This window comes from Staurois parvus, unplaced genomic scaffold, assembly GCF_062004578.1.
Source record: "Staurois parvus isolate SC_StPar_1 unplaced genomic scaffold, SC_StPar_1.0 ptg001070l, whole genome shotgun sequence".
Taxonomy (NCBI): domain Eukaryota; kingdom Metazoa; phylum Chordata; class Amphibia; order Anura; family Ranidae; genus Staurois; species Staurois parvus.
Genome location: NW_028318866.1, coordinates 166,154 through 192,500, shown reverse-complemented (window position 1 = coordinate 192,500; position 26,347 = coordinate 166,154). Strand labels below are relative to the sequence as shown.

Sequence of the window (26,347 nt, the reverse complement as noted above, 5' to 3'; positions counted from 1 at the left end):
TGGCAGTAATAGTGTCCCATCATTGGTATCAGTGGGAGAATTGTTTCTCATTGTTGGTGTCACTGGAAGTAATTGTGCCCCATCGTTGATGTCAATGGGAGGAACTGTGCCCCACTGTTGGTGTCAGCAGCAGGAATTATGCCCCATTGTTGGTGTCAGTTCATAAAATAGGGCCCCAGGGGCCAGATAAAGGCAAGCAAAGGACCACATCTGGCCCCTGGGCCACAGTTTGGAATTAGAGGAAATCAGGAACTCCTTCCTCCTGCCGGTGACCCCTCTAGTGATATAAAGATCTATATAGAGGGATCAGGACCTCCTTCCTCCTGCCGGTGACCCTTCTAGTGATATAAAGATCTATATAGAGGAATCAGGACCTCCTTCCTCCTGATGGTGATCCCTCTAGTGATATAAAGATCTATATAGAGGGATCAGGACCTTCTTCTTCCTGCTTGTGAATCAATAAAATCTCATAAACTGTAAACAGAAAATGAAAGTGTGACAATCTAATTCCCGGAATGCTGGCGGCACCACTATTGTCACATGGCCATTTGCACTGGAGTGTATCTTGCCATGTTCAAACTTGCACTCTCCTGGGTCACAGACCAGTTGACTCAGTCTTTACGGAGTAGAAGAAGAAATAACATGAATGTGCATTACTTTGTTGGCTGAAAAGGAGTGACAGGAACAGGGGAGGACTGACAACTCATGGAGCCCCCTTGGAAATAGTTGATCATGGGGCCCCTGTGTCCTTGAACACACTCAAAGCACACCAAAAAATCCTATAAAGAGGTACCAGGGGCATTTCATTGGGCCCCCTACTGACCCTGGGCCCTTGGGCAGTGCCCGAGTGCTCTAATGGTTAGTCCGCCCCTGGACAGGAATCTGGAGCAGCGGATTAACATCAAATTTGGTGTGAAAGTTGGCAGAAGTGCTGGTGAAACTTTAACTCTGTTACAACAGGCTTATGGTAAACAGTCCATGAAAACATTTAATGTTTATGAATGACATTGGCCAGGGGTATCAAACTCCATTTCATGGCGGGCCGTATCAGCATTATGGTGGCCCTCAAAAGGCCAGTTGTATCTGTAAGACTAGATGTCCAGAGCACCCCCCCCCCCATTACATCAGATGTCAAGAATCCCACACCTTACCTAACATGCACCCCCTTTGTGGGGGCAGAACTGGAAAGCAGAAAGTGCAGGGTCTGAAGGAGGACCAGAGAAGTGGAGTCAGTTACCAGAGTCTGCTGAATGCTGAGTCCAGGGGAGGCAGAGATGAGGGGGTGTGGGGATGAGGAGGATTTGGCAGATTTGTTCTATTCTCCTCTCTTCTGCGGACTGCTTAGACAAGGTGTGGGCAGAGACAAGGGGGTACCTGCAGGAGAGATACAAGGACCACATGAAATGGCCTGGAGGGCCGGTTTCGGCCCGCGGGCCTTCTGTTTGACACCTATGACATAGGTAGTTTAACCTCCCTGGCGGTATTCCCGAGTGTAGCTCGGGGTAACATTTCAGTACCAAAAGCGGTAACCCCGAGCTACACTCGGGAATACCATGCGGCGCTGCTCCGGCATTTGTTCTTCCCTTACCTTACCCTGCGCTCCCGCGATGTGTCCCCTGCAGCGTCCCCGGCCATCTCCTCCGGCCGATGCCGGCATCTGGCTTCTGTGTCCTGTCCCTGTGACGTCGGGACGTACGGGCGCCGGCGGCGGCGGGAAATTTAAAAATTTTAAAAAATTTCATTTTTTTTTTTTTACATTTTACATAGTAAAACATTGCTGTCTCAACCAATTTCACATACATTTTGTCCCTAGTGCTTTGTCCGGCGCCCTGCCTGCATTTTGTCTGTTCTTTCTGCCTGGAAACTGAGAAACGTCCATGGCGTCCAAAAAGTGTCCCTTTAGGTCAAAAGCGGTTTAGATCAGCTAGAGAACAGCGATAGTAAATCAGAACCACTTGCAGAATTGAGTGATAATGATTTGTGGGGAAATTCGTCATCAGACACTGAAAACGATTCTGCGACTTTGCTCAGCGATGTGCGAACTTGGCGCTCTATTTCAAATTTCAGTGTTTTTGGTTTGATTATATTATTGAATTAAATGTATTAATATTATATTATTATTTTTTATGATTATTTATTAAATTATAATTTATGATTTTGTGTTTAAAATTTTATCATCCCCGGGATGTTTACTAGACTCTTGTTCAGACAGATTTCAGTGAGTTATTCCTAAATATTACAGCCTACAATAAAAAAAACTACATATTTCCATGCAAAATAATGGTACCGCTTTCAGCACCAAAAATCGGAAAGAATCATACCGCCAGGGAGGTTAAGGAGGGGCGGAAAGATGTTCACAATGACACAAGAAGCAAGCAGTCAAAAACGCAAAGGACTAATGTGCGAACGCTCATATGCTCATCCTGGTGGGTTTTTATGCTCACAAATGGACAGTTCACTATAAGTTCATACAGCATAGTACAATGGTCGACCAACATTGTTACTTGGAAATTCTGAAAAGGTTACGGGAATCTGTTTGGAGGAAAAGACCATAACTCTGGCCTGGCAAGTGGATTCTCCACCACGACAATGCTCCTGCACAAACATATTTTTTTACAGTCCATTGTGGGAATTAAATTGTCACACCTCGACTATCGAGGCAAAACTAGATAAGTGCCAAAACATATTCGATGTTAAAGAACATGCCCAGCTGAATGGACTTGTTGAAATGACTATTACTAGGTATGGCTCCAATCCTTTGCTGTTCTATCCAAAGCAAACAATAAAAAAAAAAGGTTGCAGTTGTGCTATAAGATAGATTTATAATTCTGTATTTTTATTATCCTATAGTAAAAGTCAACTTTATAAAACAACATTCTACGGATCTTATAAGAGGGGTGACTGTGGTGGATCCCATGTTAGATGATCTTCTACAACAGAGTCTCCTGACACAGAAACAATGTGCTGAGATACGTAGAAAACCCACCTCTCGGAGGAAGATGAGAGAGCTCTTCAAATATGTCAGATACTGGAGTAATCAGGGAAAGGTCACTTTATATACAATGCTAAAGAAATATAATGAGCAGCTCATCGAACACTTGGAGCACCAAGACAAACAGGTCAAACCAGGTGAGTCGTAGCATATTTCCTTTTTTTTATACAGTATTTCCTTTTTTATCCAGAATTCCGTGTGTGTTCCCCACAGAAATGAGTTGCATTTCAACGGTTTTGGGCTAAGTTCACATTTGCTCAGTCTCTGAACCGTGGTCAGTGGTGGATCTCTTTTCAGATGGTGGCTAAGCAGCCTCTATTGGGTTTTCAGGAATGGATCCTGCCAACTCCTGAATGCTTGTTTTATTTTTTTCCGAATGGCAATTTTTAATCAATTGTAAGCACTGCAACCTCAAGCAAAGTTTTAAGAGGTGGTGTCGCCTGTAAACTCCTTAATCCGCTATTAAAAAGCCACTTATGACCCTCCCCCTTATGACGTCATATATGTTCAATGGTGTCACCAGGTGACTCCGCCCCTTAGTTTACAATTAATGGTTCTAATGGGAGAAATAGTGCCCCATTGTTGGTATCAGTGGGAGGAATAGTGCCCCATTGTTGATATCAGTGGGAGGAATGGTGTCCCATCATTGGTATCCGTGGGAGGAATAGTGCCCCATCATTGGTATCAGTAGGAGGAATAGTGCCCCATCATTGCTGGTAGGAGTATTTCCCCATCATTGGTGTCAGTGGGAGGAATAGTGTCCCATCATTGGTGTCAGTGGGAGGAATAGTGTCCCATCATTGGTGTCCGTGGGAGGAATAGTGCCCCATCATTGGTATCAGTGGGAGGAATAGTGCCCCATCATTGGTGTCAGTGGGAGGAATAGTGTCCCATCATTGGTGTCAGTGGGAGGAATAGTGCCCCATCATTGGTATTTGTGGGAGGAATAGTGTCCCATTCTTGGTATTAGTGGGAGGAATAGTGCCCCATCATTGGTATTAGTTGGAGGAATAATTCCTATTCTTAGTATCAATGGGAGGAATAGTGCCCCATCATTGGTATCGGTGGGAGGAATAGTGCCCCATCATTGGTATCAGTGGGAGGAATAGTGCCCCATCATTGGTATCGGTGGGAGGAATAGTGCCCCATCATTGGTATCAGTGGGAGGAATAGCGCCCCATCATTGGTATCAGTGGGAGGAATAGTGCTCCATCATTGGTATCAGTGGGAGGAATAGTGCCCCATCATTGGTATCAGTGGGAGGAATAGTGCCCCATCATTGGTATCAGTGGGAGGAATAGTGCCCCATCATTGGTGTCAGTGGGAGGAATAGTGCCCCATAATTGGTATCAGTGGGAGGAATAGTGCCCCATCATTGGTATCAGTGGGAGGAATAGTGCCCCATCATTGGTATCAGTGGGAGGAATCATGCTCCATTCTTTGTATCAGTAGGAGGAATAGTGTCCCATCATTGGTGTCAGTAGGAGGAATAGTGCCCCATCATTGGTGTCAGTAGGAGGAATAATGCCCCATCATTGGTGTCAGTGGGAGGAATAGTGCCCCATCATTGGTGTCAGTAGGAGGAATAATGCCCCATCATTGGTGTCAGTGGGAGGAATAGTGCCCCATCATTGATATTAGTTGGAGGAATAATTCCTATTCTTGGTATCAGTCGGAGGAATAGTGCCCCATTCTTGGTATCAGTGGGAGGAATAGTGCCCCATTCTTGGTATCAGTGGGAGGAATAGTGCCCCATCATTGGTATCAGTGGGAGGAATAGTGCCCCATCATTGGTGTCAGTGGGAGGAATAGTGTCCCATCATTGGTATCAGTGGGAGGAATAGTGTCCCATCATTGGTATCAGTGGGAGGAATAGTGTCCCATCATTGGTATCAGTGGGAGGAATAGTCCCCCATCATTGGTATCAGTGGGAGGAATAGTCCCCCATCATTGGTATCAGTGGGAGGAATAGTCCCCCATCATTGGTATCAGTGGGAGGAATAGTCCCCCATCATTGGTATCAGTGGGAGGAATAGTCCCCCATCATTGGTATCAGTGGGAGGAATAGTGCCCCGTCATTGGTATCAGTGGGAGGAATAGTGCCCCGTCATTGGTATCAGTGGGAGGAATAGTGCCCCGTCATTGGTATCAGTGGGAGGAATAGTGCCCCGTCATTGGTGTCAGTGGGAGGAATAGTGCCCCGTCATTGGTGTCAGTGGGAGGAATAGTGCCCCGTCATTGGTATCAGTGGGAGGAATAGTGCCCCGTCATTGGTGTCAGTGGGAGGAATAGTGCCCCATCATTGGTGTCAGTGGGAGGAATAGTGCCCCATCATTGGTGTCAGTGGGAGGAATAGTGCCCCATCATTGGTGTCAGTGGGAGGAATAGTGCCCCATCATTGGTGTCAGTGGGAGGAATAGTGCCCCATCATTGGTGTCAGTGGGAGGAATAGTGCCCCATCATTGGTGTCAGTGGGAGGAATAGTGCCCCATCATTGGTGTCAGTGGGAGGAATAGTGCCCCATCATTGGTGTCAGTGGGAGGAATAGTGCCCCATCATTGGTGTCAGTGGGAGGAATAGTGCCCCATCATTGGTGTCAGTGGGAGGAATAGTGCCCCATCATTGGTGTCAGTGGGAGGAATAGTGCCCCATCATTGGTGTCAGTGGGAGGAATAGTGCCCCATCATTGGTGTCAGTGGGAGGAATAGTGCCCCATCATTGGTGTCAGTGGGAGGAATAGTGCCCCATCATTGGTGTCAGTGGGAGGAATAGTGCCCCATCATTGGTGTCAGTGGGAGGAATAGTGCCCCATCATTGGTGTCAGTGGGAGGAATAGTGCCCCATCATTGGTGTCAGTGGGAGGAATAGTGCCCCATCATTGGTGTCAGTGGGAGGAATAGTGCCCCATCATTGGTGTCAGTGGGAGGAATAGTGCCCCATCATTGGTGTCAGTGGGAGGAATAGTGCCCCATCATTGGTGTCAGTGGGAGGAATAGTGCCCCATCATTGGTGTCAGTGGGAGGAATAGTGCCCCATCATTGGTGTCAGTGGGAGGAATAGTGCCCCATCATTGGTGTCAGTGGGAGGAATAGTGCCCCATCATTGGTGTCAGTGGGAGGAATAGTGCCCCATCATTGGTGTCAGTGGGAGGAATAGTGCCCCATCATTGGTGTCAGTGGGAGGAATAGTGCCCCATCATTGGTGTCAGTGGGAGGAATAGTGCCCCATCATTGGTGTCAGTGGGAGGAATAGTGCCCCATCATTGGTGTCAGTGGGAGGAATAGTGCCCCATCGGTGTCAGTGGGAGGAATAGTGCCCCATCATTGGTGTCCGTGGGAGGAATAGTGCCCCATTCTTGGTATCAGTGGGAGGAATAGTGCCCCATCATTGGTGTCAGTGGGAGGAATAGTGCCCCATCATTGGTGTCAGTGGGAGGAATAGTGCCCCATCATTGGTGTCCGTGGGAGGAATAGTGCCCCATCATTGGTGTCCGTGGGAGGAATAGTGCCCCATTCTTGGTATCAGTGGGAGGAATAGTGCCCCATTCTTGGTATCAGTGGGACCACCACCATCATTGGTGTCAATGGATATAATGATCCCTCAAGGGCCGAATAAAGACAACCAAAAGGACACATCCAACCTGTGGGCTGCAGTTTGGAGACCACTGTGCTAAACTATTTAATTGTGAACATTAAAAAAAATTGTTAATAACTAATTTACTTTGACAGAAATGAAGCACTTTGTGGACAGATATCAGCAGGAACTGACAGAACAAATGACTCTGGAAAAGTCCATTCTGAATTGTCTTCTGGAAGAGGGTCTGTTGACATCTGAACAGTTTAAGATAATAGAAGACCAGAAAAACCAACAAAAGGCGATGGCAAGGTTGAACTTTTATATCAGCAGATGGAATAATGCACAAAAAGACGCTTTATATGAAATATTAGAAGAACAGAATGGTCCACTAATCGAACTCCTGGAAGAGAAAGACAAGAAGCAGCAACTAGTACCACGTAAGTCGCAGTACTGTTTCATTATTATGTGTTGGGTTTTGCAGCGTTCTCTAAGCCCAAATTTACCACATTGCCAACAGAAACCATTTAGATTGAAATGGAAAGAAGCCCAAGAAAGGTTCTTTTGGTCTGGTGATGCTGTTTCCAAAAAATAATTAAAAAATTATTAAAACAAAAAACAGAAAAAAACCTGCTGTGGTCATAACATTCTGCCCCCTAGAGATGTATGTAGCTGAAGCAGCTTCCAAAATGTTCCAGTTACAGCTAAGCCATTCTGACAGCTAGAGGTCTAATACTTACTGATAGGATATGTTTGCCCGCCTCTTCCTTCTGCATATTTCTATTGGCCAATGACAATGAGGCAATCCTAATGATATTCAGGCAATCATCATGGCAATAAACTATATTAATAATCAGGCCCGGACTGGGACAAAAAATAGGCCCAGGCATTTTGGACTGAGCAAAGCCAAGCCCCGGGGACCCTTTCCTCGGAGTCGGTGGTGGAATGCCAGGGCCAGGTCGCAAGAGTGACCTTCGCAACCCTGGTAGTTCCACCACTAGCGTCAGTAGGTTTTTATTTTTATTTTATTTTTTACAGTTTTATATTTTATCTTTTTTACATTTTTTATAGGAGCCCCGTAGGTGGCTTTGGTGAGGGGGAAAGAAGGAAGGAGAGAAAGAGAGGAAGGAAATAAAGAGAGTGAGAAAATGTGTGTGTGAGAGAGAGAGAGAGAGAGAACGAAGGAAAGGAAGGAAGGGAGATATAACGAACGTGTGAAGAAGATAAAAAGCCTGAAATTAGATGGGGACCATAGCCACTCTGTTAGCCACTGTTTAGATCAGGGGTGTCAAACTGGTGGCCCTCCAGTTGTTGCGAAACTACAAGTCCCATCATGCCTTGGCCTTTGGGAGTCATGCTTGTAACTGTCAATCTTGCAATGCCTCCTGGGACTTGTAGTTTGGCAACAGCTGGAGGTCCACCAGTTTGACACCCGTGGTTTAGATGGTATGGTGGGGTCAGCATCCAGGGTTCAATGGAGCCTAAACCAGGGTGGATGTCAGCGTTGCATGGAGGCACCGGCTTCCAGGGACGGGAAGTCCATGGAACTGGAAGTGACATCAGGGAAACCACCGTGGAACACAGGAAACCGGAAGTGGCGTCAGGGCGATGGATCTGTAGCCTAGGTAACGCGTTTCGGAGCACCAGTCAGCTCCTTTGTCAAACCTCCTACTCTTGCAGTATAATGTGTTTTGTCACTAAATAATGGAAATAAAAACAGATATAACTTCCACCGATTAAATTGTAAACATTTAATAAAAGGTGAACAAATGATAAAAAATATATTAATAACTGTATTTTAGAAAAGGAGCACTTTGTGGACAGACATCGGCAGAAACTGATAGAACGAACAACTCAGGTGGAGTGCCTTCTGTATTATCTCATGATCAAGGATCTGTTGACATTTGAACAGTGTGACAAAATAGAGGAACAACGAACCAATCAAGATCGGATGAGAACGCTGTACTTTTATATCAGTGGGTGGAGTATTGCACAAAAGGACGCTTTATACAATATATTGAAGGAAGAGCATGAGCCGATGATCAAACTCCTGGAAGAGATAGACATGGAGCAGTCTCTACAACCAAGTAAGTCTCAGCACTATTATTGCTCCATTATAGGTCGCATCTTGCAGCGTTCTCTGAGCCCAGATTCGCCACATTGCCAAAAGCAGCCATTTAGACTGAAAGTGAAATGAAGCCTAGAATTGGTTTTATTGGTTTTGTGTAGCACCCTCCTAGTTTAGCTAGGGGGAGCTAGTGTTTAATTGTTAGTAAGGGAGGCTGAATAGCAGCCTGGGTGTAATAGCCAGAAGGTCAAATCTTGGTCAGGAGCTAAGAGACTTTGCAGGCCAGCACCTCTTGAATTTTCCCCTGCTCTAGGGTTTTAGAGGAAGGCATTAGAGGCAGTGAGTGGATCTAAGCAGTGGCTGGCTGAAATGTTGAAGGACCCTAGCCAATCTCCAACAGAAGTCTTGGCAAGGGGCTGGGACACCCTTAAACATTCTGGAGCCTGCTCAGTTGCAGCAGAGTTTGGGTGGAAGACAGAGAGGAAGATGTGTGGCTGAAGGAAGGCGGCTGCCAGGAGGCCCTGTGGGATGGCGCCTACCTGCAGGCCCTTAGCTGGAAAGGAGGAAAGCTCAGAGCTCACTGGCCCCCTGAGAGAGGACCGCCTGTATGGCAGGGAAGGAGCGGCCTAGCTGATAGGACTGGTAGCAGCCACCAACCCACCAGTGGTACAGGAGAGGATCTGAGGGAGTACACCTGCAGCCTCCGAGCGAATAGGGGAAGGAGCACTCTGGTGCAGAAACCAGATCATTCACCTACCAGTGACTGTTCATCTCTTAAAGTGACAGGAACCTCCAGATTGCTGGGTGAAGAGAAGTTCATCTAGGGTCTGGGGTGGTACACTAAGGAGACGCTGGCTGGCTCTCCAACAGAGACTGTGCTGCAAAGAAGGCTTGTAAATCATTCCAGGATGTTGTCCTCAGTTAATCAGTACCCTTGGGCATCCTGCACACCTCTAACCCTCTGAGGGCTCTGAGGAAAAGGCAAGTCCTCGAAACGCGTCAGCCTTTTGGATGTCTAAACTCCCTATTGCGGACTGTTACTCAGCACGGTGTTGACCCAGCTGTTCTTTTATGATGTGCCTTGACTATATTGTCATTTGTGAGTACAACACCTACTTTATTTTTTATTAAACATTTTTTATGGTAATGCACTAGGCCTGTGCGCCCTCTTTGTTCTTTCCTCATTCAGTATATTTGGATTCCCCCGGTGCATTTGAGGGCAGCAAGGTGTGCATGTTCCAGGACATTCTTAATGTGGTTGTAGCCTGCGTCGACTCCATCCCCAAGCGCAGGAGCATTTGTGTTTGCTGGTTCTTTACACCTCTAACCCTATCCCAGTTCAAAATCCCCTAAATAAAAAGTAAAAAACAAAACAAAAAAACAAAGCTCTAAGGCTGATCTCTGACTCTGGGCGCAAGCTTTTATGAAGTTGTGTGGAGGACTCTAGGGGGACCCAACTCCTAAGGGGGTAGTGCTACAATTGGTTTGTACCACCTGACCTATCACACAATGGCCACTCGCAGAAATGAGTACATTTCTCATCAAAAAGATACCAACAGGACATTTGCTCTTGACATAGAGACCCATTGCCCTTTGACTACAAGACTCATTTGCTTTGACTTCTAGTCAGGGAGGATTAAGAAACCTTAACCCCGGAGGCAAGTGCAGCCAAATAGCCCCTTTCATGGTGGTGACAGGTAATATCTGTAGATAAAGAGTGTACCATGTAAAGAGTGCCATGGCCTCACCTTGATGGGGGGCATTGTGATAGGTTCCTAATGGACATGGTTTATTGTTGTAGTGCTCACCCCCGAAGGAGCCGCTAAGTATTGAGTCCCCCTATATCCTGCACAGCCAGGCAACAATCATTTTCAGACTTCCACCCACTTCATTCCAGTCCAAGAGCTTGTTTTTGTTGTTTTATTTAGGGATAGCAACTTCGATTGGCACTGTACCTTACAGCAGGGGACTCCAAACATTCTAAACAAAGAGCCCGTTTACTGTTCTTCAGACTTTAGGAGGGCTGGACTATGGCCAGCTGGAGTGGAAAATGCCCTGACATCAGTGGAAGTAGACATTGTTTTAGGCAGGGTAGTCATTAGGATTAAAACAATTATATGGGCATATGGTCAGTAGGAGGAGGAATAGTGCCCCATCATTGGTGTCAGTGGGAGGAATAGTGCCCCATCATTGGTGTCAGTGGGAGGAATAGTGCCCCATCATTGGTGTCAGTGGGAGGAATAGTGCCCCATCATTGGTGTCAGTGGGAGGAATAGTGCCCCATCATTGGTGTCAGTGGGAAGAATAGTGCCCCATCATTGGTGTCAGTGGGAGGAATAGTGCCCCCATCATTGGTGTCAGTGGGAAGAATAGTGCCCCCATCATTGGTGTCAGTGGGAAGAATAGTGCCCCCATCATTGGTGTCAGTGGGAAGAATAGTGCCCCATCATTGGTATCAGTGGGAGGAATAGTGCCCCCATCATTGGTGTCAGTGGGAGGAATAGTGCCCCCTCATTGGTGTCAGTGGGAGGAATAGTGCCCCCTCATTGGTGTCAGTGGGAGGAATAGTGCCCCCTCATTGGTGTCAGTGGGAGGAATAGTGCCCCCTCATTGGTGTCAGTGGGAGGAATAGTGCCCCATCACTGGTATCAGTGGGAGGAATAGTGCCCCATCACTGGTGTCAGTGGGAGGAATAGTGTCCCATCATTGGTGTCAGTGGGAGGAATAGTGCCTCATTGTTTATTTCCAATATAGTTACATAGATGGTAACATTAAATAAAGACACCAGTCCATCCAGTTCAACCTGAGAGCGGTTGTGTGTGCGCACTCTTGTTTTTATGAATTATGGATAAATTATGCCCCATCATTGGTGTCAGTGGAAGGAATAAGGCTCCATCATGGTTGTCAGTGGAAGACTTGTTCCCCATAATTGTTGTCAGAAGAATAAATAGCGCCTCCTATCAGTGAGAGGAACAGTACCCCAAGGGCCAGATAAAAGCAAGCAAAGGGCTACATTTGGCCCACGGGCCGCAGTTTTTGGAGACCACTGCCTTACAGTATCAATGGTCAACTTAGGTATGGGGGGTTCAAGTGTGGACTCTGACATCAGCAAAGGGCTCCATACTATATCCTGATTCTCTAAAACTTTTTTTGTTCATTTTTATTTTTTTTTCTTAGCAGCGCTCATGTTTTGTTCCTTGTGACCGATGATCTGAGCAGTGATTGGCTATTTATGTTCTCCAGGTAGCGAGACACACCCATACCTTCCAGATTGGACAGCTGGAGGCTCCAGTCTGCTAGATGTGAGTCCAGATCCACAGCCAGGTGAGTCTATAATAGAAGACAAAGAGAATATGTCAGATGATTGATATGAAAGGTTTATATCTTGTGAATTTTGACCCTCTACATTGATTACTAACACTGATGAAGAAGACGCAGATCCCTGAAACGTGTCAGCTCTCCTTTTACCTTCAGTAGTCATTCTAACCTCGTGTTTTGTGATATGGCGCATGCTTTGATACATAGGCACCGTCCATCCTGATGGCGCTCACTTTGGCTTCACTATGTACGCGGTACAACACATCGGATGTTATATATCCCTACATTGTTCAATGGGCATCCTAATATTTCTTCTCGAAACCGGCGTCCAGAAGTCCTGTATTTCTCCCGTCGTCATTCGTGAAGCTAAACTGGGGCCGTGAACCACTCGTATAGATCTGGTGTGTGACACGAGTCAGAATCATCAGGCGGACTGATGATTTGGAAACTCAGGCAGGGCCCGGGGTCAGTAGTGGGCCCCATGAGATGCTCCTGGTACCTTTTTCATAGGCTTTTTGAGTTTGGGCAAGGACACAGGGGCCCCATGATCCCATATTGCCCGGGGGCCCCATGAGTTGTCAGTCCACCCCTGGTCAGAGCCCTTCTATCACACCGATGTGGTGCAATGTATGCACGGGTCTGGAGCGGGTTAGCTACACCTTCCCATAGAGTTACTGTATATTGAGTCCCGTGGTATCGGTGTGCTATCTGAAAGCTCCTGAATGCATGGGAAAGTGCAGCTAACCCGCTCCAAACCTGTGGGCACATGCAGCACCGTGTGAAAGGGCTCTCAGGCAGTGATTGCTACCTGACCTAGATATGTGCAGAACGAACATGCAGTTTTGCATCGATTTAAACCCACAACAGTAAAATAAGTCTTTCTATGCAGTAAAGCATGCTTGTTATAGTCACTGTGGAACCTAAGGGGTTAATCCTCCGCACTGTGTAAAAAGGCTGCTTGATCCTGTCTTCTCTGCCCCTCTTCTTGTTCAAATGTCCACGCTGATAAGACTGACTAAACCATAGCTCTTCTTCACATGCTCATTTTGGTGTGTATTGCTAGAGAGGTTGTTTTTTTTTTTCTTGGGAGAGTGCATGTGATCAGCACAGGGTCAATCAGCACTGTCCATACAGAGGTCAGGGGTTCTGCATTCTCCTAGAGCAGAAAGAAAACTTCTACAAGCTTTAACCAGTGCTCTGCTGAAGTCACAAGACTGCTATATACTGCTGATGAGAAGTTATTTAGCAGTGTTATATTTACTAAAATAATTGCATTTCCATGTTCTGTGTACTGTGGGAGAGCGGATATAGTGAATGCGGGGTCCGGGGAGAGCGGATATAGTGAATGTGGGGTCCGGGGAGAGCAGATATAGTGAATGCGGGGTCCGGGGAGAGTGGATATAGTGAATGCAGGGTCCGGGGAGAGCGGATATAGTGAACGCGGGGTCCGGGGAGAGCGGATATAGTGAATGCGGGGTCCGGGGAGAGGGGATATAGTGAATGCAGGGTCTGGGGAGAGCGGATATAGTGAATGCGGGGTCCGGGGAGAGTGGATATAGTGAATGCGGGGTCCGGGAAAAGTGGATATAGTGAATGCAGGGTCCGGGGAGAGCGGATATAGTGAATGCGGGGTCCGGGGAGAGCGGATATAGTGAATGCGGGGTCCGGGGAGACCTAATATAGTGAATGCGGGGTCCGGGGAGAGCGGATATAGTGAATGCGGGGTCCGGGGAGAGCGGATATAGTGAATGCAGGGTCCGGGGAGAGCGGATATAGTGAATGCAGGTCCGGGGAGAGCGGATATAGTGAATGCAGGTCCGGGGAGAGCGGATATAGTGAATGCAGGGTCCGGGGAGAGCGGATATAGTGAATGCAGGGTCCGGGGAGAGCGGATATAGTGAATGCAGGTCCGGGGAGAGCGGATATAGTGAATGCGGGGTCCGGGGTTTAGGAACACTTTAAGTTAATTAATCTTGTTTTGTTGAATTCAAGGCAGAATTTGTTTCCTTTATTTGTTTTCAATCGGATTAAAATGTTTTCAGTGGATATGAAGTATTCAAATCGAATTTGAATAGGAAATGTCAAATCAATCCGAGTTCATTGTGAAGAATTGCTTGTTCTATTCTATTCGAAATTCGAATTTCGGAAGACGGTTATCTTTTTATTTTATTCTATTATATTCTTTATTTACTCTTTTCTTCTATTCTTTTCTATTTTCTTCTTTTATATTCCATTCCTTTTATTTTCTATTTTATTTTAGTCTAGTCTTTTATTCTCTATTCTATTCTGTTCTGTTGTACTCTATTCTTTTCTATCCTGTTTTATTCTGTTCTTTTTAAAAAATTTAATTTCGGAAGATGGCTATATTCTTTCTATTTTACTATATCCTTTTCTTTTCTATCCCTTTATTTTATATTCTATTCTGGTCTTTTACTCTGTTCTTCTCTATTCTATTCCATTCCTTTATTTTCTATTCTTATTTATTCTATTTTATTTTCTTGTTTTTTCTGTTCTGTTTTACTCCTATTCTGTTCAAATCTATTCTATTCTTTTTTACTCTACTCTGTTCAAATCTATTCTGTTTTACTCTATTCTGTTCACATCTATTCTATTCTGTTTTACTCTACTCTGTTCAAATCTATTCTGTTCACATCTATTCTATTCTGTTTTACTCTACTCTGTTCAAATCTATTCTGTTCACATCTATTCTATTCTGTTTTATTCTAGTCTACTCTTTTGAAAGTTCGAATTTCAGAAGACAGTCATGTTCTATCACTACTACACTAATCACTAATATACGCAATAGTCAGCAATATGTTTATACTTCGAATTTGTTTTTAAATTCAATTTTGGTTTTGAATTCAATTCACATTTGATTTGATTCTAACTGGATTCTAGTTTAGTTTTTTTTAAATTTAATTTTGTTATTTCAGATACGTTTTAAATTCGTTACTATTGTAATTAAGAAATTTGGATACATCCGATTACCCGAATAATTAAAATTTCGTCTGAATTTCGATTCGGAACAGAACGGGCCGCGTATGTCCAGCCTAATCACACAGGCGTTGAGGTTTATGGCAAAATCCCTTTTAAAAATCGTTATCTAGTCTGACTTGTGATGTTTTGTACCATTTAGTGACTGACCTCTCTGCGCTCCTTTGTGTCTCTCATCAATTCTGCAGGATGTAGCAAAGATCCTGATCCTGGCAGGAAGGCCGACCCTGAGCGTAGTGACTGGAGTACAGCTACCGGGACAGGTAAAGATGTTACACATAAGGGGCTTTATTCTTTAAATGATGATAGAATGCATAGTACAAACATTTTTTGTACAGAATTGTTACTTTTTCCTCTCACACAGATTGTTTTACACATAAACGTTCAGTTTGTAGATATAAGTACACAGCTCAGAAAAATTAAAAAAGGAAAAATTTGTAATCCGAGTCTAGCATCAAGTCAGTGACACTCCTGGGGTATTGATCTGGTCAGGTAAGTCGCAGAGGGGGTTGTTCATCAGTTTCAGCTGCTTTTGGTATTAATGAAATTAACAGGTGCTCTAGATGGGCAACAATGAGATGACCCCCAAAACAGGAATGGTTTTACAGGTGGAGGCCATTGACCTTTTTTTTTTTCCCTACTCGTCTTTTAGTTTTTCACTAGTTTTGCATTTGGCTAGGGTCAGTGTCACTACTGGTAGTATGAGGCCATACCTGGACCCTACAGAGGTTGCACAGGCAGTCCAACTCCTCCAGGATGGCACATCAATACGTACCATTGCCAGAAGGTTTGCTGTGCCCGATACCTAATGGCAGTCAGGGTGCCATTGTCTAGCCTGTAGAGGTCTGTGCGTCCCTCCATGGATATGCCTCCCTAGACCATCACTGACCCACCACCAACACGGTCATGCTGAACCATGTTACAGGCAGCAGAATGTTCTCCACGGCTTCTCCAGACCCCTTCATGTCTGTCACATGTGCTCAGGGGGAACCTGCTCTCATCTGTGAAAAGCACAGGGTGCCAGTGGTGGACCTGCCAATTCCAGTGTTCAATGACAAATGCCAATCCAGCTCTATGGTGAGCACAGGGCCCACTAGAGGACGTTGGACCCTCAGGCCACCCTCATGAAGTCTGTTTCTGATTGGTCATAGACATTCACACCAGTGGCCTGCTGGAGGTCATTTTGTAGGGCTCTGGCAGGGCTCATCCTGGTCCTGATACTGGTCCTGTTAATGGGTTAAGGACCTTCTACAGCCCCATCCAGCTCTCCTAGAGTAACTGCCTGTCTCCTGGAATCTCCTCCATGCTCTTGAGACTGTGCTGGGAGACACAGCAAACCTTCTGGCAATGGGACGTATTGATGTGCCATCCTGGAGGAGTTGGACTGCCTGTGCAACCTCTGTAGGGTCCAGGTATGGCCTCATGCTACCAGTAGTGACACTGACCCTAGCCAAATGCAAAACTAGTGAAAAAAAGTGGAGTAGGGAAACAAATGCCAATGGCCTCCACCTGTAAAACCATTTCTGTTTTGGGAGTCGTCTCATTGTTGCCCATCTAGTGCACCTGTTGTTAACTTCATTAACACCAAAGCAGCTGAAACTGATTAACAACCCCCTCTGCTACTTACCTGACCAGATCAATATCCCAGGAGTTTCATTGACTTGATGCTAGACTCTGATTAAAATGTGTTCCTTTAAATTTTTTGAGCCGTGTATAATGTATTCAACATGAAAAAATATTTCTTGCAGATAAATCTTTCATGTAAAAGATAGGCAGGTTTTCAGAATATTTTGCTTTTAGGCCAGGTTGATATCTGTGCAGCTCTTGAAATGCAAGGAAAAGGTCCCTGCAGTACTGTACTTCAGAAATCGTAGCCCGCACGGGAACTGCAAGTGCAGTGCGATTCTCAGTGTGGGAGCTATTTCCAGCGTATATTCGTTAATGGCACCTGCACACAGCTCCTGCGTTCCTGCAGCGCAATCACCCGCACACATGTGAACCTAGCCTTATTTCGAATTAAAACTCCAGCTGGGACTCGCTGATGTGTCCTATAACCTTTTACAGAATGCGCACAGAATATTTTTTCTCCTCAACAAAGTGATCGGTTGCAATGCGCGCTTTGTGGGAAGGTAAAGCTTTATACATACTTTTGATTTTATGTGTACTTTAGTATATTTTTGCATTCTGCCTAATGTTTTGAATGCCGGCACAGCTCCACTAGGCTTTGTTTTGTGGTTAGACAAATCCCGGAGGAAATGTTCTCCTCCAATATCTACATCTGCAATAGTTTCCCTCCTGCTTGCTCTATGCATGACCACAGTGGACGCTACAGGTGAATAACAAAGTCTGACTTTTCGTTTTTAACAAATTGTTGTCTGTGTCTGTCTTGGTGACAGGGCCGGAACAAGGGGTGGGAAGGAGGGGCGGCTGCCCTGGGTAAAAATGGTTTACTATAGGGATGGGGGCGCTTTCCTTCTGTTACAAGGCTGACAGGAGTAGCGACAACTGCATCACTACTCCTGTCAGCCCAGCAGGGCTGCTGTTAGAGACCACGGGGCACCATACAGAAAATCTGGCAGGCCCCACCCCCCAAAAAAAATTACAGTTTTACAATGCTTCAGTTATGAATGAACACAGTTAATGATCAGCAACGATCACTCACTGTGTTCATTCAGGAAAGAAAGGGCTGGCAATTGTGACTTATCTCCTGGACCCTTCCTCCACTCTCCTGAAGGATCCTATTGTGTGTTTACTGCTGCCAGTGGAAAGGAAAGGGGGGAAGCCGGCAGCACTGCCATACCGATTTATGCTGGTCTGTTTCTGTATTCATGTCCGAGTGTGGGAGGAAACTGGAGCATCTGGAGGAAACCCACGCAGGCACATGGAGAACATGCAAACTCCAGGCAGGTGGTGCTGAGGTTGGGATTTGAAGCAACGACCCTAGCACTGCCAGGGGGCAGTGCTAACCACTCAGCCACTGTGCTGCCATTTTGCAGAGCTTTTGGGGGCATTTTCCCAGCAGACAAAAAACACTAAACACTTCTAAATGCTACTAACAGCTTTTTTTTTAGCTTTTTTGTTTTACCTACATGCACTGTAAAAATGCTACTAAAATGCAACTAAAAATGCTACTACCGGTGTTTTTTCTAGTGATTTTCTAGCTTAAAAGAAACGCTTGTGTGCATGAAGCCTGAGAGATTTCTGCTGGTCTGTGTCAGAATCCAATACTCTGCCAGTCTGTGTACATTTGTATCTTTAGGATCACTCTGCTTTATTATAGGATGAGGATTCTGCTGTCCTAGTCCTGCCAGTTATTACAGGAATGCGGTTCAGGTAAGACGACGGTGTCTCCCGCTTCATTGTTTCATATTTTATCTAAGTGTTATCAGAAGGAAGAAGGTTCATCCTCAGGCGGATCTATGGAGGTTTGTATGTTTTGTATCATGTTTTGGGTGAAAAGTACATTTATTAAATATGTTTGAATACATTGTAATGCAATACGAAGAGACCCAAAAACATCTCCACTGATCTATAATCAGGACCACACTGACACAGCCAGAGATACAATCGGGACCACACTGACACAGCCAGAGATACAATCGGGACCACACTGACACAGCCAGAGATACAATCGGGACCACACTGACACAGCCAGAGATACAATCGGGACCACACTGACACAGCCAGAGATACAATCGGGACCACACTGACACAGCCAGAGATACAATCGGGACCACACTGACACAGCCAGAGATACAATCGGGACCACACTGACACAGCCAGAGATACAATCGGGACCACACTGACACAGCCAGAGATACAATCGGGACCACACTGACACAGCCAGAGATACAATCGGGACCACACTGACACAGCCAGAGATACAATCGGGACCACACTGACACAGCCAGAGATACAATCGGGACCACACTGACACAGCCAGAGATACAATCGGGACCACACTGACACAGCCAGAGATACAATCGGGACCACACTGACACAGCCAGAGATACAATCGGGACCACACTGACACAGCCAGAGATACAATCGGGACCACACTGACACAGCCAGAGATACAATCGGGACCACACTGACACAGCCAGAGATACAATCGGGACCACACTGACACAGCCAGAGATACAATCGGGACCACACTGACACAGCCAGAGATACAATCGGGACCACACTGACACAGCCAGAGACACAATCGGGACCACACTGACACAGCCAGAGACACAATCGGGACCACACTGACACAGCCAGAGACACAATCGGGACCACACTGACACAGCCAGAGACACAATCGGGACCACACTGACACAGCCAGAGACATGTCCTCTGAGATACAATCAGGACCACACTGACACAACCAGAAACATGTCCTCTGAGATACAATCAGGACCATACTGACACCCCCAGAAACATGTCCTCAGAGACACAATCAGGACCACACTGATACAGCCAGAATCATGTTTGCATAAACACAGTGGGATTGATTTACTAAAGGCAAATAGACTGTGCACTCTGCAAGTGCAGTTCCTCCAGAGCTTAGCAAATGAGCAGAGTGCACAGCCTATTTGCAGTTGCTCCAGAGCTTAGTAAATGAGGTAAAGCTACACTTTGCAAAGAATACCCAATCACATGCAAGGAAAATATAAAAAACAGCATTTTTTCTTGCACATGATTGGATGATGGAAGTCAGAAGAGCCTCTGCTCATTTGCTAAGCTCTGGAGCATCTGCACTTTGCAGAGTGCACAGTCTATTTGTCTTCAGTAAATCAGCCCCTATGAGTACCATACTGACACAACAGAAATATATCTGTAAATACACCGTCTGTAATTGTACTGAAACCCAACATGTCAGCAGAGAAGCAGTAAGTAGAGTACTACACAACCATAAACCTACCTGCAGAGTCACAATCCGTTCTGTACTGACACATCCAGAAACTCTTCTGCAGAGACACACTTAGTACCATACTCACACAACCAGAAACTTGTCCACAAAGACACAACCATCTTCATCAAACCAGAAATAGGTATGTGGAAATTCAGACAAAACTGTAAAAAGTAACAGTTCAGTTGAACTGTCACTTACCTGGTTGGAGGCCGAAGTGATGAGAGGGCTCCCCTTGTGGCTATGGTCCAAGCACCCCTAGAGGTGATGACAGGTAGTGCAAGGCTCATGGGTGCCAAGGCTTGCTGATGTCTGCTCCAGGAAGGAACCAGCAAAAACGTTTTTAGGTGGGCGGACAGGAAATTGGCAGGAATGCGAGGTACACTAGTGGTAACCAGGTCAGATATCAGCTGTGGATGGTGTGAGGACACCTCAATGGTGGAGGTAGTTATAACAAGGTCAGGAACTACAGCCAAGGTCATGCGTGATAGACCATGAAGAGGGAGGTAGAAGAATAGCCAGGAGCCAAGCCAAGGTTAAACTGTACATGGCGGATCAGATGGATGTAGGTAGAAACATAGTCAGGAGCCAGGTCAGGGTCATACACAGAAGACAGAGAGAATCAGGGTCCTTCAACAAACCGGGGTCACAACTAGAAGCCAAGCAGAAGGGAAGTCCAGAGGCAAGCTGAGTCTGTAAGAGGAAATGAGGATAAACGCAAGAAACACAGGAACAAGGGGTACAGGGAAGTTGAAGATCATCCAGCAATCTTCTCTGACTGATTCCTTCCTTAAAGTGGTTGTAAAGCTTACTTTTTCAAAAATATATAATCAACATGTTATGCTTGCCGGCTGTTTGGAGTGGTTATGCACAAAGCAGCCCCAATCCTCCTCTTCTGGGGTCCCCCGCCACCACCCTTGGCCCTTCTGCAGCAAGTGGCCCCCATAGGAAGCTGCTTCCTATACGGGCCTGCTCCCAAGCCTTGCACCTGCGTCCATAGACATAGACAGCGGGGCTTGGCCTCATCCCCCACTCTCTTGTCATAGGATTTGATTGACAGCAGCAGGAGTCACGGCCCCCGCTGCTATCAATCTGCCCTGCGAGGAGTCATTGCTCTCATGCACAGCGCTGGTCTTAATGCGGAGTTCCACCCATTTTTTCATGTTTCATGCAACACAATGGTCATCCGCAGAACAGTCTGTAATGGCAAATATTTTATTTTATTTTTTTTCTAAGTACCTTATTTTTCTATATGTAGTTTCCATTTTCGGTCCCGGCCGCCTAGGCGATTTCATCATTAGGCGATTCCCTAGGGCTCCAGAGATATCGCTGTCATCTATCTCAGGAACCTTCAGACCATAATTGCCTTCTTTCCAGGTTCTGTGTTGATTGACAGGTTGCCATAACCACGGGGCGGGAACGTCCATCGGTGCCACCGTTGTTATGGCGACTTGTAAGCAAGACAGTGCGCCGTGCTGTGTCCTTACTGTGCAGGCGCAAAATCGGGAGGTGCCTGCTGGGTAGCTAACTGCACGGAATCCCAGAAGCAAGTAGGAGCGGTCTTCAGTTGCCCACACTAGTAATGGCCGCTGCCTGTCTACTGGGGGCCTGTGATGAATGTCATATTTACATGTAAGAAGAAGAAATACACTTATAACAGTATCCTAGTTATATTGTGCAACTAAAGAGAATCACGGGCGTACCTTTTGGAGAAACCCGCCAAGGAGACTGGAGTTCCACTTTAGGTTAGATTGAGGGGGGATCCTGTTGCATAGAAGGTTACATTGTTAGTCTGGCTGAAAAAAGACAAAAGTCCATCCAGTTCAACCATTAAAAAAAAAAAAGTTATAATCCTACACCCACAGTTGATCCAGAGGAAGGCAAAAAAAACCCCCAGCAAAGCACGATCCAATTTGCTCCTGCTGGAAAAAAATTATTTCCTGATCCCCCGAGAGGCAATCGGATATTCCCTGGATCAAGGTATTTTACATTCATGCAGAGAATGCGTTTACACAAGACTCAGTGAATGTTGTCTAACGGCCCGTGTCTTCTGCCTCTTTGCTCCAGCCTAGAACTTCAATCTGCTGGACTCTTCCGTTGTTCAAAGACGGGAATTAAATTCGAAGTGACTCGCCCGGTGACCATTGAATTTCAATTGGAGTCCTGGAGTAGTTACGGTTCCCTACTTCAGAATCTACAGAATGATTATGAAATATTAGGCCCTCTCTTCAACATCAAAACTGACCTGGAACCCGGCGTGGTCTCTGCGGTGTACCTGCCTCATTGTTTGTGCATAAAAGGTAATGTAACGCTTTCAAGTCATCTCAAAACTCAATAAAACCAAAGTCAGTGAATTATATTTCTAGATTTGTAATCTTTTTTTACCGAACCTTACGTGCCTGGATAGGATTATGGGAATGGCTGTGACAGATTAGTGTTTAAAGGTCTGGGTTTGAATGTGCATGATTTATTATCTCTGTACAGAGAAAATAAATAACATAAATGGAAAAAAATACAATATTGTTCATGTGGTTTTATGGGCAAAAAATGCCCATTTTTTAAAAAAAAAAAAAAGCTGACAGATTAAAGCTGACCTTGCACTAAAATGCATATTTCATCCCTATTCCAAAACACCCCATCATACCTGCAGGAACAATATATACTCACCGGCCACTTTATTGGGTCCACCTGTTCAACTGCTTGATAACACAAATGGCTAGTCAGCCAATCGCATGGCAGCAACTCAACTCATTTAGACGTGGTGAAGATGACTTGCTGAAGTCCAAACCGAGCATCAGAATGTGGAGAAAGGGGATTTAAGTGACTTTAAACGTGGCATGGTTGTTGGTGCCAGACGGGTTGGTCTGAGTATTTCAAAAACTGCTGATCTACTGGGATTTTCATGCTCAACCATCTCTAGGGTTTACAGAGAATGGTCTGAAAAAGAGAATATTCAGTGAGCGGCAGTTGTCTGGAGGAAAATGCCTGGTTGATGTCAGAGGAGAATGGGTACATTGGTTCAGCTGTGCATTCAGATGGTAAGGTAAGAATTTGGCATAAACAACATGAAAGCATGGGTCCATCTTGCCTTGTATCAATGGTTCAGGCTGGTGGTGGTCATGTCATGGTGTGGGGGATCCATCCTGCCTTGTATCAATGGTTCAGGCTGGTGGTGGTGGTGTCATGGTGTGGGGGATCCATCCTGCCTTGTATCAATGGTTCAGGCTGGTGGTGTCATGGTGTGGGGGATCCATCCTGCCTTGTATCAATGGTTCAGGCTGGTGGTGGTGGTGTCATGGTGTGGTGGATCCATCCTGCCTTGTATCAGTGGTTCATGCTGGTGGTGGTGGTGTCATGGTGTGGGGGATTCATCCTGCCTTGTATCAACGGTTCAGGCTGGTGGTGGTGGTGTCATGGTGTGGTGGATCCATCCTGCCTTGTATCAACGGTTCAGGCTGGTGTTGGAGGTCTCATAGTGTGGGGGATCTATCCTGCCTTGTATCAGTGGTTCAGGCTGGTGGTGGTGTCATGGTGTGGTGGATCCATCCTGCCTTGTATCAACGGTTCAGGCTGGTGATGGTGGTGTCATGGTGTGGTGGATCCATCCTGGTGGTGGTGGTGTCATGGTGTGGGAGAGATTTTCTTAGCACTAACAAGGTGTACCTAATAAAGTGGTTGGTGAGTGTACTTACCACATACCCAGCTTCTGGTGACATCATGCTTTCCATGAGATGACATTCCAGTGCAGAACATGAGCTTCACCACTCAAGATTTCAGAACATTCCAGGATTTCACTGGAAAGGTCACAACATCACCCTCACCTACTCACCAAGGCTGGAAGCCCCATGTAATTTAGGTATGTCTACCATCTTTTCCTTTTTTTCTTTCCTATCAGGCATGATGTGGTGTTTTGGCTTGGTGGTGGGGAATCCAAAACAATAAGCAGACCTTCAATGGATTAATGGCACACAGTGTTACATTTATCTATTTTTCAAACTACTTGTGCAACCCCTTTAAAGCTATAAGGTTGGCTAAGAAAGCTGTCTTCTGTAGTGATCCTCTTAAGAAATCGCTGCACATAATAGGCTAAGGTCACATTTTCCAGGTTCAAGTGGAGAAAATATATACAGGTTTCCAATCTAAAAAGGTACGTAAAAAACAAACAGCTTATCCTATCTCACCCCACAAGTTCCTATAATTTAATAAAATAGCAGCAATAGAACTACAAACCTATATATTTTTAATTTCTAAATTTGTTTGTAGGTTTGAAAGAAGACACATCGTGTATTAAATGTCTTCACTTCAAAGATGATAACCTATCCTTGGAACCACCAACTAGAGTTGAGCCGTACTATGTTGTCTTGGAGAATCCCACCTTCTCCCTTATCACAATTGTTTTTTATCCATTGAAGTTGATAAGGGATGGAATAAAAAGACTCATAGCCATTCATGGCATGGTTCTAATATATTGGAGGATATCCGGAATTACTGATCCAGATCACAGGAAGTTCAGAATCCATCTCTACCTTATGCCCTGTAACCAGTCAGTTGAAATGGTAAATTATATCCACATATTTCTTGGTTTCTTTGAAATTGTGATTTGTTACCTAGTACTTCAGACAATAATCATTTAAAAGCACATGTATTTGTTTTCTTATTGTCTAGGCCAGGGGTGCTCAACCCTTTAAAGAGCGAGGGCCGCTTAGGTGATTTGGTAAACGGTTGCGGGCCACAATGAAATAAAATGCTTCAGAATTTCAATTTTTTTTTTTTATTATAATAACATTTTCCTCCTGCAGACGCTGTATGCCAGTGGGAGGGATAGGAGGATTTTAGCTGTTGCAGGAGGAAACTAGAGAGGATTGGTTTTTGGATATGCAGCCCCTCCTTTCCAAGTGTAAAACAAAATGTGACAGAGAAGCCACACAGGCCCCCTGGAGCATGGGGCAGTGTCACCATTGTGTTCCCTGATGCTACACCAGTGGTTGGGGGGTAGTAAAAACATGTCTTAACTATGGGGTTTTACTACAAATGTAAATGAGCCCTTATTGTTTTGAGCCCCCTATAAGGCTGTTTTCACACTGATGCGCTGTGGTTTACCCGCACTGCGGGTTCTGCGCAGTGCACCTGTGGCCTCCTGTGGGTTAGCTGTGCTTTGCTATAGGCTACTATTATATCTTGCCGATGTGGTGCAAGCAGATGAAAACTCCCGCATTCAGGAGTTTTGGTGCGTTTTCAGAATGTTTACCAAACCCGCAAGATATAATAGAAGTGCACTTTCCCTGGTTTAAGGTCAAGAGCCACATCAGAGGGCTCTGAGAGCCACATGTGGCCCCTGGGCCACAGGTTTAGCACCCCTAGTATAGGCCCTTTGTAAATATGTAATCACTGATTAAACATTTTTGCTTTTCAGAGAATCTCCTAGTTCATGTGGAGGCATTCAGGTTCCCCGAGATCAAAGACCAAAGTAGAGATGAGCTTAGGTTTGTTCTGAACCTGGAAGTAAGCTGTGAGTGCTGGGCCAATCACCTACAGGCAGGGCATTTTCCCCCCTGCATGTACACAAAGGGGCAGAATGCTCATGACCATTTTGACCTGACATTGCCACATGGCCATATTAGGTCAATGATGTCACACGCATCCCCAGCCCATTTGTGTTTGTCCATTTGTGGGGAAGGGAATCCCACTTCCGCAGCTGATTGACCCAGCAATAACATTTAACTTTTCAGTTTGGCCAGACATGGGTTCTGACCAAACCCAGAGTTGAATCCAAGTTTGTCCCTGTTGATGACCCAATGTCTGTGAGGAGCATCTAATCACCACTAGCTGAGGATCACTGGGGGGATAATAACTAGACAGGATAGAAAAAAAACTCTGATCATGCCTCCTCCTCAACTCAGCATAGGATAATCTTGAATGCCCAAGGAACTCAATGAAACTCCAGGAGAACCTGAATGTTTAGAGACCCAGCAAAGAACACTGATGCTTAAGGGCAGATAATGCTCACATATCATTCTATCCTCTACTGTCAGTGGCCAGCTTTAGGCTTTTTTCAAAGCTCAGATTAACACTTAAGCCAGCCATTGATGGATCGAATCTTGGCTGGTTCAAGATTTGGTCCATCTATGGGCAGGCTGATTGTACCCAAGTCGATCCATTGGCTATAGCCGCCAGCAGTAATCATTGTGTTCTGCTGACCGGGAAGGCTTCCCGCTAGCAGAACACAATAGGTCCGCATGAGGGATTCCCCATCAACATAGTCGGTGGAATTTTCTTTCCTTCCACCCGTGGTGGAAGAAAGAAAATTGAATCATCTATGGCTTGCCCTAATGACTATCTTCAACCCACGATGTCATATCTTCCTCCAAAACTCTATCTTAAGGAATCTTACAATTTTGAGCTATTTTTATCAGATCCTGAATACGGCTGCCAGACTCATTCACCTTTCCAACCGCTCCATCTCCGCCACCCCCCTCTGCCAATCCCTCCACTGGCTTCCGATTGCTCA

At 45.6% G+C, this 26,347-nt stretch overlaps 1 protein-coding gene across 1 annotated transcript in view; it reads left to right on the top strand.

Moving 5' to 3' along the window:
- The window catches only part of LOC149440563 (uncharacterized), a 58,440-nt gene that overhangs the window by 8,300 nt on the left and 23,793 nt on the right, over positions 1 to 26,347 (top strand). Inside the window, exons 3-11 of the mRNA XM_089658452.1 lie at positions 2,851 to 3,129; positions 6,721 to 7,005; positions 8,368 to 8,652; positions 11,877 to 11,957; positions 15,134 to 15,208; positions 17,010 to 17,074; positions 18,226 to 18,278; positions 21,907 to 22,139; positions 24,103 to 24,395. Coding sequence (XP_089514578.1) covers positions 2,851 to 3,129; positions 6,721 to 7,005; positions 8,368 to 8,652; positions 11,877 to 11,957; positions 15,134 to 15,208; positions 17,010 to 17,074; positions 18,226 to 18,278; positions 21,907 to 22,139; positions 24,103 to 24,395 — 1,649 coding nt within the window. The remainder of the gene's footprint in view (positions 1 to 2,850; positions 3,130 to 6,720; positions 7,006 to 8,367; positions 8,653 to 11,876; positions 11,958 to 15,133; positions 15,209 to 17,009; positions 17,075 to 18,225; positions 18,279 to 21,906; positions 22,140 to 24,102; positions 24,396 to 26,347) is intronic.